The 16,303-nt window shown below is 38.3% G+C and overlaps 1 protein-coding gene across 1 annotated transcript; it reads left to right on the top strand.

Annotated features, from left to right (window-relative positions):
• acot8 (acyl-CoA thioesterase 8) lies at nucleotides 1–7,487 on the top strand. The gene is made up of 6 exons (XM_052111569.1): nucleotides 1–122; nucleotides 547–683; nucleotides 1,572–1,797; nucleotides 1,899–2,056; nucleotides 5,609–5,800; nucleotides 5,977–7,487. Exons 1-6 carry the CDS (start codon nucleotides 1–3, stop codon nucleotides 6,090–6,092), a joined length of 951 nt encoding a protein of 316 aa, XP_051967529.1. The 3' UTR covers nucleotides 6,093–7,487.
• Nucleotides 7,488–16,303: the final 8,816 nt, after the last annotated feature.

Here is a 16,303-nt window from a genome sequence, read left to right as displayed (position 1 = left end):
ATGGCTGACAGCGGTGGAGAATCACAACTGGCCGTGGCCGAAAAGAGGGTTGAACCTGATCTCAGAAGTGTACTAGTTACTAGCGTTTTAAATTTAGACAAGCTCGACACCGACCTGTACAGGTAAACAAGTGGTCTTTCTCAAATGTATATCAAGTTGCAATTGTATTAAGTGCGAGTGTGTAATAGTAACAATTTTGAATAAATTATTAGGCTTATTGTGCAGATACATTTTGAAGGCTGTTGAAATAGCCTAAAGAAATGTCATACCTTCTTCACTAAAAAAACGTACCATGGTATTGGCATTTATTTTTTATTATTGTAATAATTTTTTGGATATGTACCAAAACTAGTGCATGGTATTATTTGTAACTTGAAGTACCATGTTAATACCATAGTATATGGCAATAATAGTAGCCTATCAAAGTACCATGGTAGTATTATCATTATTATCATCATCATCAGAGACCATCACTGTATTCTGGTGTACTTATTGTAAGAGTTCTCTTTTGTGGCAAACATACATTATTATTATTATTTATTACAGAGGCACACATCACTGGATTCCACGTACTAAACGCCTTTTCGGAGGACAGATTGTTGGGCAGGCTCTGGTAGCTGCAGCCAAGTCTGTCAGTGAAAATGTTTATGCACATTCACTGCACTGTTACTTTGTGAGGGCAGGTAAGCTTTATGTTTTTACATGTACACGTATAATTACATTCCTATTAGTGTCCGAAACAATATTCACCCTCTGGAATTGACCATTAAAGGAATATTCTGGGTTAAATACAAGTTATGCTCAATCGACCGTATTTGTAGCATAATATTGATTACCACAAAATTTATTTTGACTTGTCTCTCCTTTTCTTGAGAAAAAAAAAAAAGCATAAATCTGGGTTACAGTGAGGCACTTACTGTGAAGTTTTTTTTTTATAAGTATAGCCACAGGACAAACAATATGCGTATAAACATGATTTCAGTATGATAAAAAATCACTTAACTTTTCTATGTAAAGTTATACCCAATTTTACAACTTCTTTGCCATGACGGTGTAATGTCAACAAACCTAAAACCCTAAAATAACTGTAAAATTACAATTTGAACAACTGAATTGCTCAAATAAAACACGAACTCTCCAAAAATTGGCCCTATTGACTTCCATTGTAAGTGCCTCACTGTAACCTCCATTTTTGTTTTTAAAGAAAAGAGGGGCGAGTTGAAATAGATTTTTGTGGTAATCAATATTTTGCCACAAATGCTGTTGATTGAGCTTAACTTGTATTGAACTCAAAATTTTCCTTTTAAAGGCCTTTTTCATTTCTATAGTGTTTTTTTTTCCTTATTGGATAAAACACTGTTTTATGACATAAAAGAATAACATCCTTTTATATCAGAGACTTCCCTTTAGTCGATTCAGCTAAATAGTTAAAATAAATTATTTTTCTTAATAGTTATTAACCAGTCTTTGATTGAATGCTTAGAAATATGTCAGATGTTGCTTTTTTGTTTGTTTAATATAATATTAATAGTTTGGTCATACCTTTACATTATATTGACTTGGTCTTCTAGGGGACCCAAAGGTGCCTGTGCTATACCAGGTGGAAAGGACTCGGGATGGCCAAAGTTTCTGTGTCCGATCTGTGAAAGCCATTCAGCATGGCAAGGCCATACTGATCTGTCAGGCATCCTTTCACATGCAGCAGCCTAGTCCACTAGAGCATCAGTTCATCATGCCCATCGTCCCGCCACCAGAAGCACTGCTTACAATTGAGGAACTTATTCAACAATACCTCAGGTGTCAGTGAGAAAATGTGTTCACCATAGTGAATTTTTGATATAATGTTATAGGTTTCTGTTGGACTTTCACATGCTGATTAATTTATTTTCGTTTCACAGTGACCCAAACTTGGCTGACAATGCACGACAGGGTCTAAATAAAATACTAGCTGATGAAGTTCCAATTGAGATCAAACCAGTCAACCCACCTGATTTTTACAGGCGTGTTGCCATGGAACCAAAGAAACTATTCTGGGTGCGAGCAAGAGGGCATATAGGTAATCTGATCCCTTATATAAACTAAAATAACTCATAGGGTAATTAATGATGCTGTATATGTATGAAGAGGGAAACGATAAATCAGTTTTACCAATCAATCTGTGCCGATAGTTGCTTTTTGAAATTATCGTTATTGGCAAAAATCTATGCAAGTAGTTGCTGATATTGTTTTCATAATTTCTTCATTTCATGATAAGAGTCCCTGGTGTAGTAATGGCAGAAATGAAACTTTTGAGTCAATTGAATGATCCAGTTGCTTCGTAATAGAGCGCAACAGCGGCCCACTTTTCCTTCCATCTGGGTTCCGAAAGTATTTTCCCTATTAATTTCTTCCATAGACTTTTAATAAAATCTTTCATAATAGAGTTGTGAGTCATGAACCTAACCATCCAGCTCCGAGGTGAATCACACCATCACCAACTTTGTTTTAAGGCAAATAAGTATTTGAAAATTGGAAGGGAGGATGAACAGCTGGTCTGTCTGGTGCAGTCAAAACAACCTGGAGCTGAACACGCTCAAAACAGTGGAGATGATAGTGGACTTTAGGAGGAACACACCAGCATTGACCCCCCTCACCATTCTGAACAGCACTGTGGCAGCAGTGGAGTCATTCAGGTGCCTGGGCTCTACCATCTCACAGGACCTGAAGTGGGAGACCCACATTGACATTGTGAAAAAGGCCCACCAGAGGTTGTACTGTACCTGCCTCAGGCGCTGCTGATTCAGTTCTACTCAGCTGTCATTGAGTCTGTCCTCTGCACTTCAATAACTGTCTGGTTTGGTTTAGCTCTGAAATCGGACATCAGAAGACTACAAAGGACAGTTTGGACTGCTGAGCGGATTATTGGTTGCCCCCTGCTCTCCCTTCAAGAATTGTACACTTCCAGAGTGAGGAAAAGGGTGGGAAAAATCACTCTAGACCCCACTCACCCAGCCCACTTCCTTTTTGAACTGTTGCCTTCTGGCCGGTGCTACAGAGCACTGAGCACCAGAAACATCAGGCATAAGAACTTTTTTTCCCTCAGGCTATCCATCTCATGAACAGTTAAAACCATTGCATTGAGCAATAATTGTGTGCAAAACACAGCTTAGACTATTTATATTTATAAAGGTTCCAGCAGAAGGGAAGCGGGTTGGCAGTCCAGGTAAATCAGCTTTTATTCAAGTGTTCAGCTTCACATACAAAGTACAGGCTTTTCAGCTTGTGCTTTAAACAAAATGAAAAAAGCAATTCAAATAACAAAGTGATTTAAAAAAGGAGTGATAACTCTTTATATTCGCTTGTTCTTTGCATTTGGAGTGTGGCAGGTGCTATTTCACGCCCTGTGCACACATAAAAAATAACGGACATTCATAAAAAAATTGCTCGTAGAAAATGCTCTTAACAGCTAAGATCAATAGTTATTGGGAAACGAGGCCCAGAACTCTATGAATGTGCGTGTCTTGGAGAAGCGCTTTCATTGCACTCATGAATAGCAGAGCTCACTGTGCACACACATCAAATCAGACGCGCATCGCTGGCTTTTCTTTGTCCTTTAAAATATAATCACGTTTCATCAAACCCGTGCCTTTTGTGTCTAATTTCTAGTAATACATCACTCCGAGATGTATTACAGGTTGCCTTCCACAGTGGCAGGTACATCAGCAAAATATTCTGCGTGAGAAATCCACATTTGGTGGTGTTCATTTCAAACCTTGTTCACCAGGAGTAGGCTGTACAACAAATTTGGGTGAAAAAAAATCAAAACTGTGTCACTTTTACTTCCGGAACCAGACTGTTGCGCTTTTTATAGGACTCGAACGCTGAGTGCATCTGCTGGTCACAGGCATGTAAATGCAATGAGTAGATTCGAGTCAAAAGCAGCTACCGTGGGGGAGGGGCCAGAAGGATGGCACGGGCACACCACTTGCCACCCTAACTCAGACCAATAAACCCGACCATGTCATGCTTGCTCCATAACAATGTTCCGCCCATGTCTGGCAGGACACAGCATTCTGCCTCAGTAGATGGCTTATACACAGACTAGGGACAGTTGATATTTTACATTTGTGTGTGTAAATGGGTATAGTTTATAAATGTTGAATTCTTTCTGCTGTGTAGACTTGTTTTTGGGCTCCATCCTATGACGTTTGTTATTCTGTCTTTTACACACACGTGCACTCTTCAAACACCCATCAAAACGATGCTTTTGCGTTTACGTGACCATATTAAGCTGCTGTAACATGGTTAAAATGGGCAAGGAGGAGGGAACCGGAAGAACCGGCCGTCCACACTCACAGCCACTCCAGGTGGCCGGCAGCGATCCCCTCGTGGATGGTGGCCGGTCCTCCGAACCCTTCCGCGCCCCTGGCAATGGCTCCATTGTTCAAGGCGGCTGGCAGCGAGCCCCTCGTCCCCTCACTGATGGCAACCGTTTCTCCGACCCCTCCGTGTCAGGCTGCCGGCAGCGACTTCTCCGTTTTGGGGAAACAAAAAAAACAAACATAAACACGCACGGCAGCTGCATGTGGCTCTCACTCTCGAACTGCCGCATCCAGCTCGGCTTTATCCCTCTTCTCAGCTGATTAGCCTGATTGGGGGCTGGCCGTGCGCACTCAGAGCCCGGCCCCACCCTCCTCCTCATCACAGCCGCATTCTCAGAGAGAAACATAGATGTGTATAACCACTTTCTCTTAAACCGCTTTCTGCTAAACCCCCGGAATAAACCATTTTCTTAAGTGCATGTAAAATGTTGTCAATGATACAATGCACTGGAAATTATTTACTGCCCTGAATTTTCAGAAATGTTTCATGGTTGTCTACAATATCCTAAAAAAAACAGATCTGGATATTTGGAGATTATGTAGACCTTTAAATTGACCTTTTTATGATTACTGTTTTAAAATTATTAAAATACCAAACAATATATTTTTTTATTCTAAATCAGCACTTTGTTTTGTGTAAACAAATTTTACAATTATTTATGCTTTGACATTGTGTAGTAAACATTTGAAAATGAAGCATTATGATAACAAGTAACACTGAGCCAGAGTGGGGACACAAACCTTATTTAGTGGGTGTGTTAACCACTACATTATGCAGCATTTCTAGCTCAAAGAAACTGGGTGTACTAAATAAAAATAAATAAAGTGAAGGCACGTTATCCTGTACAATAGTCGAAATTCCAGATTTACTTTTTGTAAAACAAAAAAATCTCTTTAAATACCACAAAATTTGACTGTATAACATTTTTTGACATGCGTTTTTCTGGAATTTTGTTGTTGTTATTCTGTCTCTCACTGTTCAAATTAACCTACCATTAAATTTATAGATGGAGCATTTCTTTTGTCAGTGGGCAAACGTACAATATCAGCAGGGGATCAAGTACTTTTTTTCCTCACTGTATATACAATAAAGTGAATAGTGACAGAGGCTTTCATTTTGCCTCGCATCTCCTCTTGTGTTCCATGGAAGTAAGTAAAGGTGTTTGGAACAACATCAACATGAGGAATTATTATTTATGGATGAACTATCTCTTTAGTGTTTCTCTTTTTTTTGTGTTATATTTTAGGAAATGGTGACATGAAACTGCACTGTTGTGTGGCAGCATATGTATCAGATTACTATTTCCTGGGTACAGCACTGTTACCTTACCCAAATCAAAGGGCCCAGTTTTCAGCCTCTCTGGACCATGCCATGTGGTTTCACAGCACATTCAGAGCAGATGAGTGGATGCTCTATGAGTGTGAGAGCCCTTGGGCAGGTCAGCCACTGTTTTTGTCCACTCTTGCGTGTTTATGTAGCTAATTGTGACCATCCTGTCTGGCTTTCTTGGATGGTCAGTAGTTCAGATTGTGATCATGATGTGAAACATTACTTAATCTATTAATCTTTTAACTTCATGATATTTTGTGTCATCATACTTTTATTTCCCATCAGGAGGCAGCAGAGGCTTTGTTCAGGGTCGCTTGTGGAGACAGGATGGTGTGCTTGCAGCTTCCTGCGCTCAAGAGGGAGTGATACGAGTAAAGGCTTTGTCTCAGAGTAAATTATAGGAGATTTTTTTAATTATACTTAAAACAATTATAATTTTTTAATATCTAATGATAGATTCTAATGCATAATTAATGCTAATGCATTATTTTATTTGTCATCATATGCTCAATTACTGTCATAAACAAGTTAAATGTATTGATGCTGCTGAAGACCACTATAGATTCCAGAAGGCAAGTTACATGGAACTGTCTGATTTTTGTTTATCTACATTGATCTGCAGTGCTATAGTCTCTTATAACATATGAAAGAGCAGCACTTTTGTTGCACTAAACTTTGTCCTTTTTTGTAATTTATCTCAAATTTGAAGATACATCTTTAATTTTTGTGGTATAATGGGTTCAGTTTATTTACAGTACAGGTTTACCATTTTTGTTTTCTCAGACATGGTCAATTATATTTGTCTACAGAACAACTTCAAGCATTTAAAGCTGATGTTAATTTTTCAGTGTCAAAATTCTTCCTCCTATGCCAGTTTATGCAGAGACAACTATACGTAAGCCATTTGCTAACTTCTCAAACATTGTTTCTGTGACCATAAAAAAAATTCCTGTTTGATTTGAGGGTCCCGTCCAGCCCCACACAACAACATTGACTCAACCAATGGTGTGAGTTAAAGATGGGGAGTATTTGGAAGGCTGTTGGAAAACGATGTTTACTTTAGTAGTTTCATTTTGTGGGGCTAGTGGAGCATAAATTACACACTGCAGCTTCAATCAGAAGACTTAAAGGGGTCATGACAGGCTTTTTTATTATTTTAATATGTTCCATGAGGTTCACTTATAATATTAGTAAAGTTTTGTTTTTGTTTCACAAAAAACAATCATATATTTGTAAAACATTATCATTTCCCACCATCATTCTTACCCTCAGTCAGAAATACTCTGTTTTGGTGCTGCTTCTCTTTTAAGACTTGACAGTAAACGCCCACTGTTATTATTGGCTTTCTGATCTTGACTAACCTGCCATCTCACTCCTCATAGCTATTGATCGGGGCTACTGAAGTAATTCTGTTAAAGTAGGCAGTTGGTCAGATGCAAATGTCTCACAGTGTGACATCACAATGTGAAAGTAGTAGTGAACGAGACGTTTTTGCTGCTTGGTTTCAACAAATGCTTTTCTTTTTTTTTCTTCTGAAACTTACTTTTGTTTGTTTTTATAGTACAATGATCTCTTATATGTCAAAAGATCAAGGATAATTTGATTTCTAATGTCTCATGAGCCCTTTAAGAAGTTTTTTGAAATTGTGAGAAACATAAATTCAGCCAAGTTTGTCCAAACATTTGACATGGTATTGTCTTCAAGGACTTATTTGTGCTTTTTAATCATATAAAGGTTAAAGTTGTAATTGTGGCATTTTCTGAAGTTGAAACAGGCACTTTAATTGTGTATATTTTATAAATAAATGTGACAATGTCATGTTGTTTCATTCATTCAGCACCCATTATTATCTGTCGCATCACAGATCATTGCACATCCACAAACTACAGTTACTTTTATATAATGGTACAAAGTACAATTAACCTCCTATTGTCTTAAGAATATGCACCCTCTTTTTGTCTTTCGGGTCATTTTAGACCCGTATTTAAAAATATTCAACATGCATAGATTTTTTTATTAGTGTACAAATTCACTTCAAACCCCCTTAACCCTTGTGCATCAATTAAAAAAAGTTACACATAGGTTCATTATGGACAAAAATGGCCATGTCCAAAAACTGTCATAAAAATATTATAGATTTATATTTTTTTCCACTTTCACTGACACCAAACATTAATTCATTTTTAGAATTTTAACCCTTTAAACACTGGTTTGTTTACATAATGCCACTGTTGTTTTTTTAGGAAAAAATTTAAAATAGTAATTATTTTCAATTTAATAGATGCTAAGCAGAATTTTTTTTCTTTGATTATTAGAGCCTCGGATATGTCAGTGATTAACAACAACATTCATTTTGATGCTTTCATATTTTTTATGCAGTATCAGATTTAAAAAAAGCTACCACTCAGGTCCATAATGGACAAAAATGGCCATGTCAAAAGTGTCATAAAAATATTATAGAATAATATTTTTTTCTACTTTCACTGACTTATATTTTAACCAGCATCAGTTCTAATCATAATTACCAAACATTCATTTATTTTCAGAATTTTAACACTTTAAACGCCGGTTTGTTTACATAATGCCACTGTTGTTTTTTATAAAAAATATAATAATTATAATTATTTTCAATTTAATAAATGCTAAACAGAATTTTTTTTATTTTTATTATTAGAGCCTCAGACACATACAAACCACACTCTGAAATCCATACCAACACACTCACACAATTATATATTCATAATGTATCTAATTGGCTCTATAATATGCATAAGCCAAAAACAGCAGAAAACAACAACAAAAGCGATGATATGCCAAACCTGAAAAATGGCATGTTAAACAAGATTGCATAATTTTATAGTTAAATGGCACTGGGATTAAAAATCGCAGTTTTAATGGGTTTCAATGTGCCATTTTTGTCCAAAATGACGCTAAGAGGGATTATTTTGTGTAACTAGTGCAAAAAATATTTTTTTAAAGAAAATAGGGTGAAATATTAAAATTCCAATAAAAATTCACACCTGTGGAAAATTTTATGCAGTTAGCATTAACACAGACAAAGTTATCAAAAAAACAAAACTGAAAAAGCCAAAAATGTCCACAAGGATGCACAAGGGTTAAAGAAAATCAGTTTTATTGTGGTCCCAAACTGTATAATTTTAGGAGGGGAATTATACTAAATATTAATGGAGACAGTAAACATAATTTTTAACGAATTGAGTAAAAATATATCAAAATGCAAGTATGCGATTTGGAGGCTGCCATGGTAGCTCAGGTCAAGTTCGGAATGGCATACTACCAGGGTCGTTTCTGAGCATATGAGGGCCCTATGTAAAATCCTACTTGGAACAATACCACGATTAAAAAATTATGTGTAAAGATGCAAAAGCCAGAATAAATTAAGACTGCTTAATTTTAGCACCTCATCCCCTAGTATCAAAGGCAGTACTGCTTGGGTTCTCTGTAAATTAAATGCCGAATCAGAGCAACCTCTGTTGTTGCCATTACAGAGCATATATTTAATAATTGAGTTTCATATTTAAAATTATAACTACATATTTTGATTAATTTCATATTTCTATATTCAGTTTTATATTTAAAACATTCTCATAAAATAATATATGTGTTTGTACTGCTGTGTAAATGCATTTATTCCTGCTCTGAGTAGCATTAAATGGTTTGTGTAATAAAACTAAATTTCACTTCAGATGAAGCTTCTGTGGCACTTTTGCAGTGTAAAGATGGCTTAACTGGTGGGAGTCACGTGATGCTGTGGAAATGGAATCAGCCTAGTGGTGTTCTTCGGCCTCTCAAGAGCAAGATGGCAGGGTCCGGTCAGGAATGATGGCACGCCTCAGGATGAAGGTCAAGATAATGTGAACATTTATGAAAATCTCAACCGACTTAAAACCGTAAGCCTTTCTACTCGCTACGGGAGTTTTCCTTGTTTATTCTGGTGAGTGTTTGCATTCCTCCACAAGCTTGTGTGAGCACAGCACTGCAACAGCTGGCTGAACAGATCACAGACATGGATCAACAACACCTTACTCATTTGTTATTAATCTCAGCGATTTTAACAGAGCCAACCTCACCCGTGAACTACCAAAATACAGACATTACATTACATGCCCCACCAAAGACAGAAATATTCTTGATCACTGCTACACAACATTAAATGATGCATATTGCTCTGTCCCTAGAGCAGCTTTGAAACTCTCTGATCACTGTCTGGTTCATCTTCTTCCAACCAAAAGGCAGAAACTTAAATCAGCTCAACCTGTAGTAAAGACTGTACCAATGAAACTGAGCTGGAAATACAAGCCTGCTTTGTCTGCACTGATTGGAGTTATTGAAGTTATGTGTTATTGAAGCTGCAGACACCAGTCTGGACAAGCTCACAGATACTGTATATATAATACTTAATATATCAGTTTCTGTGAGGATATGTGCATTCCTACTAGGAATTATTTAAAATTCAACAATGACAAACCATGGTTTACAGCTAAACTCAGGCAGCTTCGTCAGACCAAAGAGGATGCTTACAGAAGTGTGGTATAATCTTGAATTATCAGGCCAAAAACACACTCACAAAGGAGATTAGAGTGGCTAAAAGAAGCTACTCTGAGAAGCTGAAATACAAGTTTTCAACTGACGACCCTGAATCAAAGACCTGAAAGATTTTACCAACTACAAGACAACATCCCCCAACACAGTCTCACATCCCACACCCACTCTGTCCTTCACTTTATGCAAACATCAACACCTCCTGCAACCACCCTCTTCCCCCCTCCTGCTACTCAACCTGCACTTCTGTGAAGAAAATGTGTGCCGGGTCTTCCGGAAACAAAAGACAAGGAAAGCACAGGGCCCAGATGGTGTGTCACCCACTTGTCTAAAAGCCTGTGCCAACCAGTTGGCCCCCATCTTCACACATATCTTCAACACCACTGGAGCACTGTGAAGTTTCCAGCTGCTTTAAATGCTCCACCATCATCCCTGTCCCATAGAAACCCAAGATCGTATTATTTAATGACTACAGACCCATCTCTCTGATGTTTGTGGTCATAAAGCCATTTGAGAGACTGGTGTTGGCCCACCTGAAGGACATCACTGGACCCTTTCTGGATCAAACAGGTCTGCGGATGCAGTAAACATGGGATTGCATAATGTCCTGCAACATCTGGACAGACATCTACATATGCAAGAATCCTTTTTGTGGCCTTCTGTTCAGCTTTCAACACCATTATCCCAGCTATTCTCCGGAATAAATTAACCCAACTCTATGTTCCCACCTCTATTTTTCAGTGGATAACCAGCTTTCTGACAGACAGACAGCAGCTAGTGAGACTGGGGAAATTCACTTCCAGCACCTTTATGATCACCACTGGTGCCCCCCAGCGATGTGTGCTCTCCCCACTACTCTTCTCCCTGTACACAAATACACCGCCAAGTACCTCTCTGTCAAGCTCCTGAAGTTTGCAGATGATACTACTGTCATCGGCCTCATCCAAAATGATGATGAGTCCGCATACAGAAGGGAGGTTGAACTGGTGTCTGGCTGTCTGGTGCAGTCAAAACAACCTGGAGCTGAACATGCTCAAAAAAGTGGAGATTATTGTGGATTTCAGGAGGAACACGCCAACATTGACCATGCAGAGGTTGTCATTCCTTCACCATTTTAGGACGTTCAACCTGCCACAGGTGCTACTAATCCAGTTCTACTCAGCAGTCATTGAGGGTGTCCTCTGCACTTCAATAACTGTCTGGTTTGGTTCAGCTATGAAATCGGACATCAGAAGGACAGTTTGGACTGCTGAGTGGATTATTGATTGCTCCCAGCACTCCCTTCAAGAATTGTACAATTCCAGAGTGAGGAAAAGAGCTGGAAAAATCACTCTCACCCAGCCCATTACCTTTTTAAACGATTGCCTTCTGACCGGCGCTACAGAGCACTGAGCATCAGAACCATCAGACACAAACAGTTTTTTCCCTCAGGCTATCCATCTCATGAACAGTCAAAACTGCCCCATTGAGCAATAATTATGTACAATACACAGCTTAGTCTATTTATATTTATAACATATCCTACCTCTTTCATATCCTACCTCTTCTGCCATTATATTCCCTTGCACTGTATCTTAATATCACGATATGTATATAGCAGCTTTGTATTTGTACATATGTATACACTCACCTAAAGGATTATTAGGAACACCTGTTCTTTTTCTCATTAATGTAATTATCTAATCAATCACATGGCAGTTGCTTCAATGCATTTAGGGGTGTGGTCCTGATCAAGACAATCTCCTGAACTCCAAACTGAATGTCAGAATGGGAAAGAAAGGTGATTTAAGCAATTTTGAGCGTGGCATGGTTGTTGGTGCCAGACGGGCCGGTCTGAGTATTTCACAATCTGCTCAGTTACTGGGATTTTCACGCACAACCATTTCTAGGGTTTACAAAGAATGGTGTGAAAAGGGAAAAACATCCAGTATGCGGCAGTCCTGTGGGCGAAAATGCCTTGTTGATGCTAGAGGTCAGAGGAGAATGGGCCGACTGATTCAAGCTGATAGAAGAGCAACTTTGCCTGAAATAACCACTCGTTACAACCGAGGTATGCAGCATAGCATTTGTGAAGCCACAACACGCACAACCTTGAGGCGGATGGGCTACAACAGCAGAAGACCCCACCGGGTACCACTCATCTCCACTACAAATAGGAAAAAGAGGCTACAATTTGCAAGAGCTCACCAAAATTGGACAGTTGAAGACTGGAACAATGTTGCCTGGTCTGATGAGTCTCGATTTCTGTTGAGACATTCAGATGGTAGAGTCAGAATTTGGGGTAAACAGAATGAGAACATGGATCCATCATGCCTTGTTACCACTGTGCAGGCTGGTGGTGGTGGTGTAATGTGTGGGGGATGTTTTCTTGGCACACTTTAGGCCCCTTAGTGCCAATTGGGCATCGTTTAAATTCCACGGCCTACCTGAGCATTGTTTCTGACCATGTCCATCCCTTTATGGCCACCATGTACCCATCCTCTGATGGCTACTTCCAGCAGGATAATGCACCATGTCACAAAGCTCGAATCATTTCAAATTGGTTTCTTGAACATGACAATGAGTTCACTGTACTAAAATGGCCCCCACAGTCACCAGATCTAAACCCAATAGAGCATCTTTGGGATGTGGTGGAACGGGAGCTTCGTGCCCTGGATGTGCATCCCACAAATCTCCATCAACTGCAAGATGCTGTCCTATCAATATGGGCCAACATTTCTAAAGAATGCTTTCAGCACCTTGTTGAATCAATGCCACGTAGAATTAAGGCAGTTCTAAAGGCGAAAGGGGGTCAAACACAGTATTAGTATGGTGTTCCTAATAATCCTTTAGGTGAGTGTATATCCACAATAAGACTTTTCTATTCCATTTTTATTTTTATTCTGTTTTTTTTATAATCTCTACTTGTTGTTTGTTTGTGCACTGGAAGCTTCTGCCACTAAGACAAATTCATTGTATGTGTAAGCATACTTGACAATAAAGCTCATTCTGATTTTGATTCTGAATATGTCACTTTAATATAGGTAAAATGTTTCTCTCCAAGTGGAATGTCAATGGGCTGGGGCACCCTATAAAAGAAGGAATGTTATAACTTTTCTTAAGCATAAAACATTTGATATAGTGTTCCTTTAAGAAACGCACCTTTCTCCACAGGAAGCTGAAAAACTTGGCAGAGCATGGGGTGGGCATGTGTTTTGTAGTGCTGGTTTGAGTAAGAGCAGGGAGTCATCATATTGATAAGTAAGCATTTACAATTTAAATGTCTCTGTTAAAAGATAATTTAGGAAGAGTCATTATTGTTTTGGCTAGATTTTTTTCCAAATCTAAGTCACTTATTCCATCTGCCACTGACTGCTCAATAGGGAATATTTTAATTTCAGATCATGCTTTGGTTTGTTTTGAGATGTTGCAGCATATAAAGAAAAGAAAATCATTTAGGGACTACAGATGAAATTTAGCTCTCTAGCTAATTCTGGGGCAGTCATCGACTGTCCGTTGTCCCTGTCAAATAAACTACTAAATAAAATTAAATATCGATGGCACTTTAATACATCCTTTCGCAGGACCCAGCATTTCAACAAATGGTGAAGGCAGAAGTAGGTGTTTATTTAGAAACCAATTGGTCCTCAGTGTCCTCTGTGGCATGGTATGGGAGGCACTTAAGGCAGCTCTTAGGGGCGGATCAGCCAATATACCACATTCATAATGCACAAGAATTTATTGAATTGGAAAAGAGCATTGAAAGTGCTGAAATAGAGCTGAAGTGCCTAATGTCATCCAATGGTCTTAGAGCATTGACTCTAATATAGGTACAATACTTTTTTTGTCACAGAAGGTAGAGTTTCAGGGCAAGACAGACATACTTTGAGTCAGGGGACAAAGCAGGGAAACCACAGTGCCAGATACATAAAACAGAGAGAGTTTTTTCCCACCATTCCTTCAGTGAAGTCTTCTAGTTCTAAGCCCACATCTACCGATAAGGATATTAGCAACTTCGTAGAGCAATTTGAACTCCCTAAACTGACGACTGATCAAAAATACTTTCTTGATCTGATATTACTTTGGAGGAGCTTGTTGAAGTAATCAAAGGATTGCCAATTGGTAAAGATGATTTTGCTGAAGAATTTTTTAGATCTTATGTCACAGAACTGGCTCCACTTATGTTACACAGAGTCATTAAAGAATGGTGAACTGCCAAACATGATGCAAATCCTGATCAGTCTCATTCTTAAAAAAAGATAAAAGTCCCAAATGTGTATAAAAGTTTATTTACACAAATTTTTTTTATTGTCCAATTTCCCTGATCCATTTAGATGTGAACATTTTATCTAAAATGATGACTAAAAGATTAGGTAATTATATCTATTACACATATAGATCAAGTGGGATTTATTCATGGTCGTAGTTCTTCTGATAATATTAGATATTTTATAAATATTATGTTTTCAGTGATCAGTGAATGATCAGACCCCAATCGCTGCCATCTCACTTGACGCCGAGAAGGTGTTTGATATGGTGAAATGGTATCTTTTTAAGATTTTGGAAATTTACGAGTTTGAGAATACTTTAATTGGGTGGATAAAGTAACATTTTAAACAACCGTTAGTGGCATTGCAAACAAATGGATTCATTATAGATTTTTCCTCTCTTGGTAGGGGAACCCAGCCAGACTGTCCTCTCTCCCTGGTTCCAGGTCTTGCCCTGGAACCATTAGCAGCCGCAATAAGAAAAGAGGATGATTTTCCTGGCATTGTAGCAGGATGTGTGGTGCATAAACTTCTACTTTACGTAGATTATATATTATTATTTGTCGATATATGTCTAGTAGGTATATGTCTAGGTTCCATAAAATTGTTAATTCTTTCTACAAATTTTCAATTTTACAATTTCAATGGCCAAGGCAAGCCTTTTTAGATATTTAGTTAATTTATTTTGACCCATTAATGAAAAGGTTATCGTGCAATATTGATAAGTGGGCTTCACCACATTTGTTTATGGCTGGGAAGGTCAAATTATAAAAAATAATTATATCCCAAAATTCTATTATCTGCTACAGTCTTTCCCCTTAGAAGTTCTTCTTTCAAACAATTTGATAGAATATCCAGTCCTTTCTTTGGAATGGTAAATGACCTCAGTTGCATTTCAGTAAGTTACATAGAGCAACTGACAAAGGTGGTTTAGGCCACACCAAAATGTTGTTTTATTACTATGCTTTCAGCCACATACACCTGGCCCATTAGTCTCTTCCACCTGAGAGAGCCCCTCTCTGGTGTTACATTTATCAACCAGTCTTTGCCCAATCTCACATTGCAAAGTCTTTCTATCAAACAGAGACAAATGCATCCCATTATTTCACACTCGCATTCCGTATGGACAAAGATTTCCCATACATAAAATGTTGATACTTACCTAAATGTTTCCTCAAGCATATGGCTGAACCCCAAAATGTGTATTAACAAGTCCTCTTTTTGCTGGAAAGAATGGGTTGAGAGGGGTGTTGCTACACTTGGTGACCTTTATGAAAATTAGCTTTGAGATCATTTGAAAACATAACAGCAATTTGGGATTTCTAGGTCTCAATTTTTCAGGTATTTACAGTTGTGCCATCTACTTTGTACTATTGTTGGGGGTAGTACACAGCCCCCTTAAGCTGCAGACACCATGGTGCTCACAGCCATTGGAAAGGGGCATGAAGTGTCAGTGTATATTCCTTGTTGATTCCGAGTCTAAGGGACGGGGACTAAACAGCTCTTAAGAGGTTATGGGAAAGAGATTTGAACTTGGTATTGGAGATGGGGTGTGGGAAAGAATTTAAACTAATGTTTAAACTTTGTCTAGAGATGCAAGGGTACGCCTTATTCAGTTTAAGATTTTGCATAATTTCTACTGGACTCCCTCTAGATTGTTTAGACTTGGTTAAAAGACACACCTACTTGCTGGCGATGTCAGTTGGATTATGGAGACATAGTTTGTTGAGGGACAGTATGGGTTTGGGGATGAGGAAATAATGGGAGTTAAAGTTGATTCTGTATATATATATATATATATA

Source organism: Xyrauchen texanus, chromosome 39 (assembly GCF_025860055.1).
Source record: "Xyrauchen texanus isolate HMW12.3.18 chromosome 39, RBS_HiC_50CHRs, whole genome shotgun sequence".
Classification (NCBI taxonomy): domain Eukaryota; kingdom Metazoa; phylum Chordata; class Actinopteri; order Cypriniformes; family Catostomidae; genus Xyrauchen; species Xyrauchen texanus.
This window is presented reverse-complemented; position numbering and strand designations above follow the sequence as displayed.

Excerpts from the sequence above, each read along its gene's own strand:
- acot8 (XM_052111569.1), top strand. The coding sequence starts at position 1 with ATGGCTGACAGCGGTGGAGAATCACAACTGGCCGTGGCCGAAAAGAGG. Across the intron at positions 1,798-1,898 it reads CTTATTCAACAATACCTCAG|TGACCCAAACTTGGCTGACA; the intron begins GTGTCAGTGAGA and ends TTCGTTTCACAG. Across the intron at positions 5,801-5,976 it reads GTGTGAGAGCCCTTGGGCAG|GAGGCAGCAGAGGCTTTGTT; the intron begins GTCAGCCACTGT and ends ATTTCCCATCAG.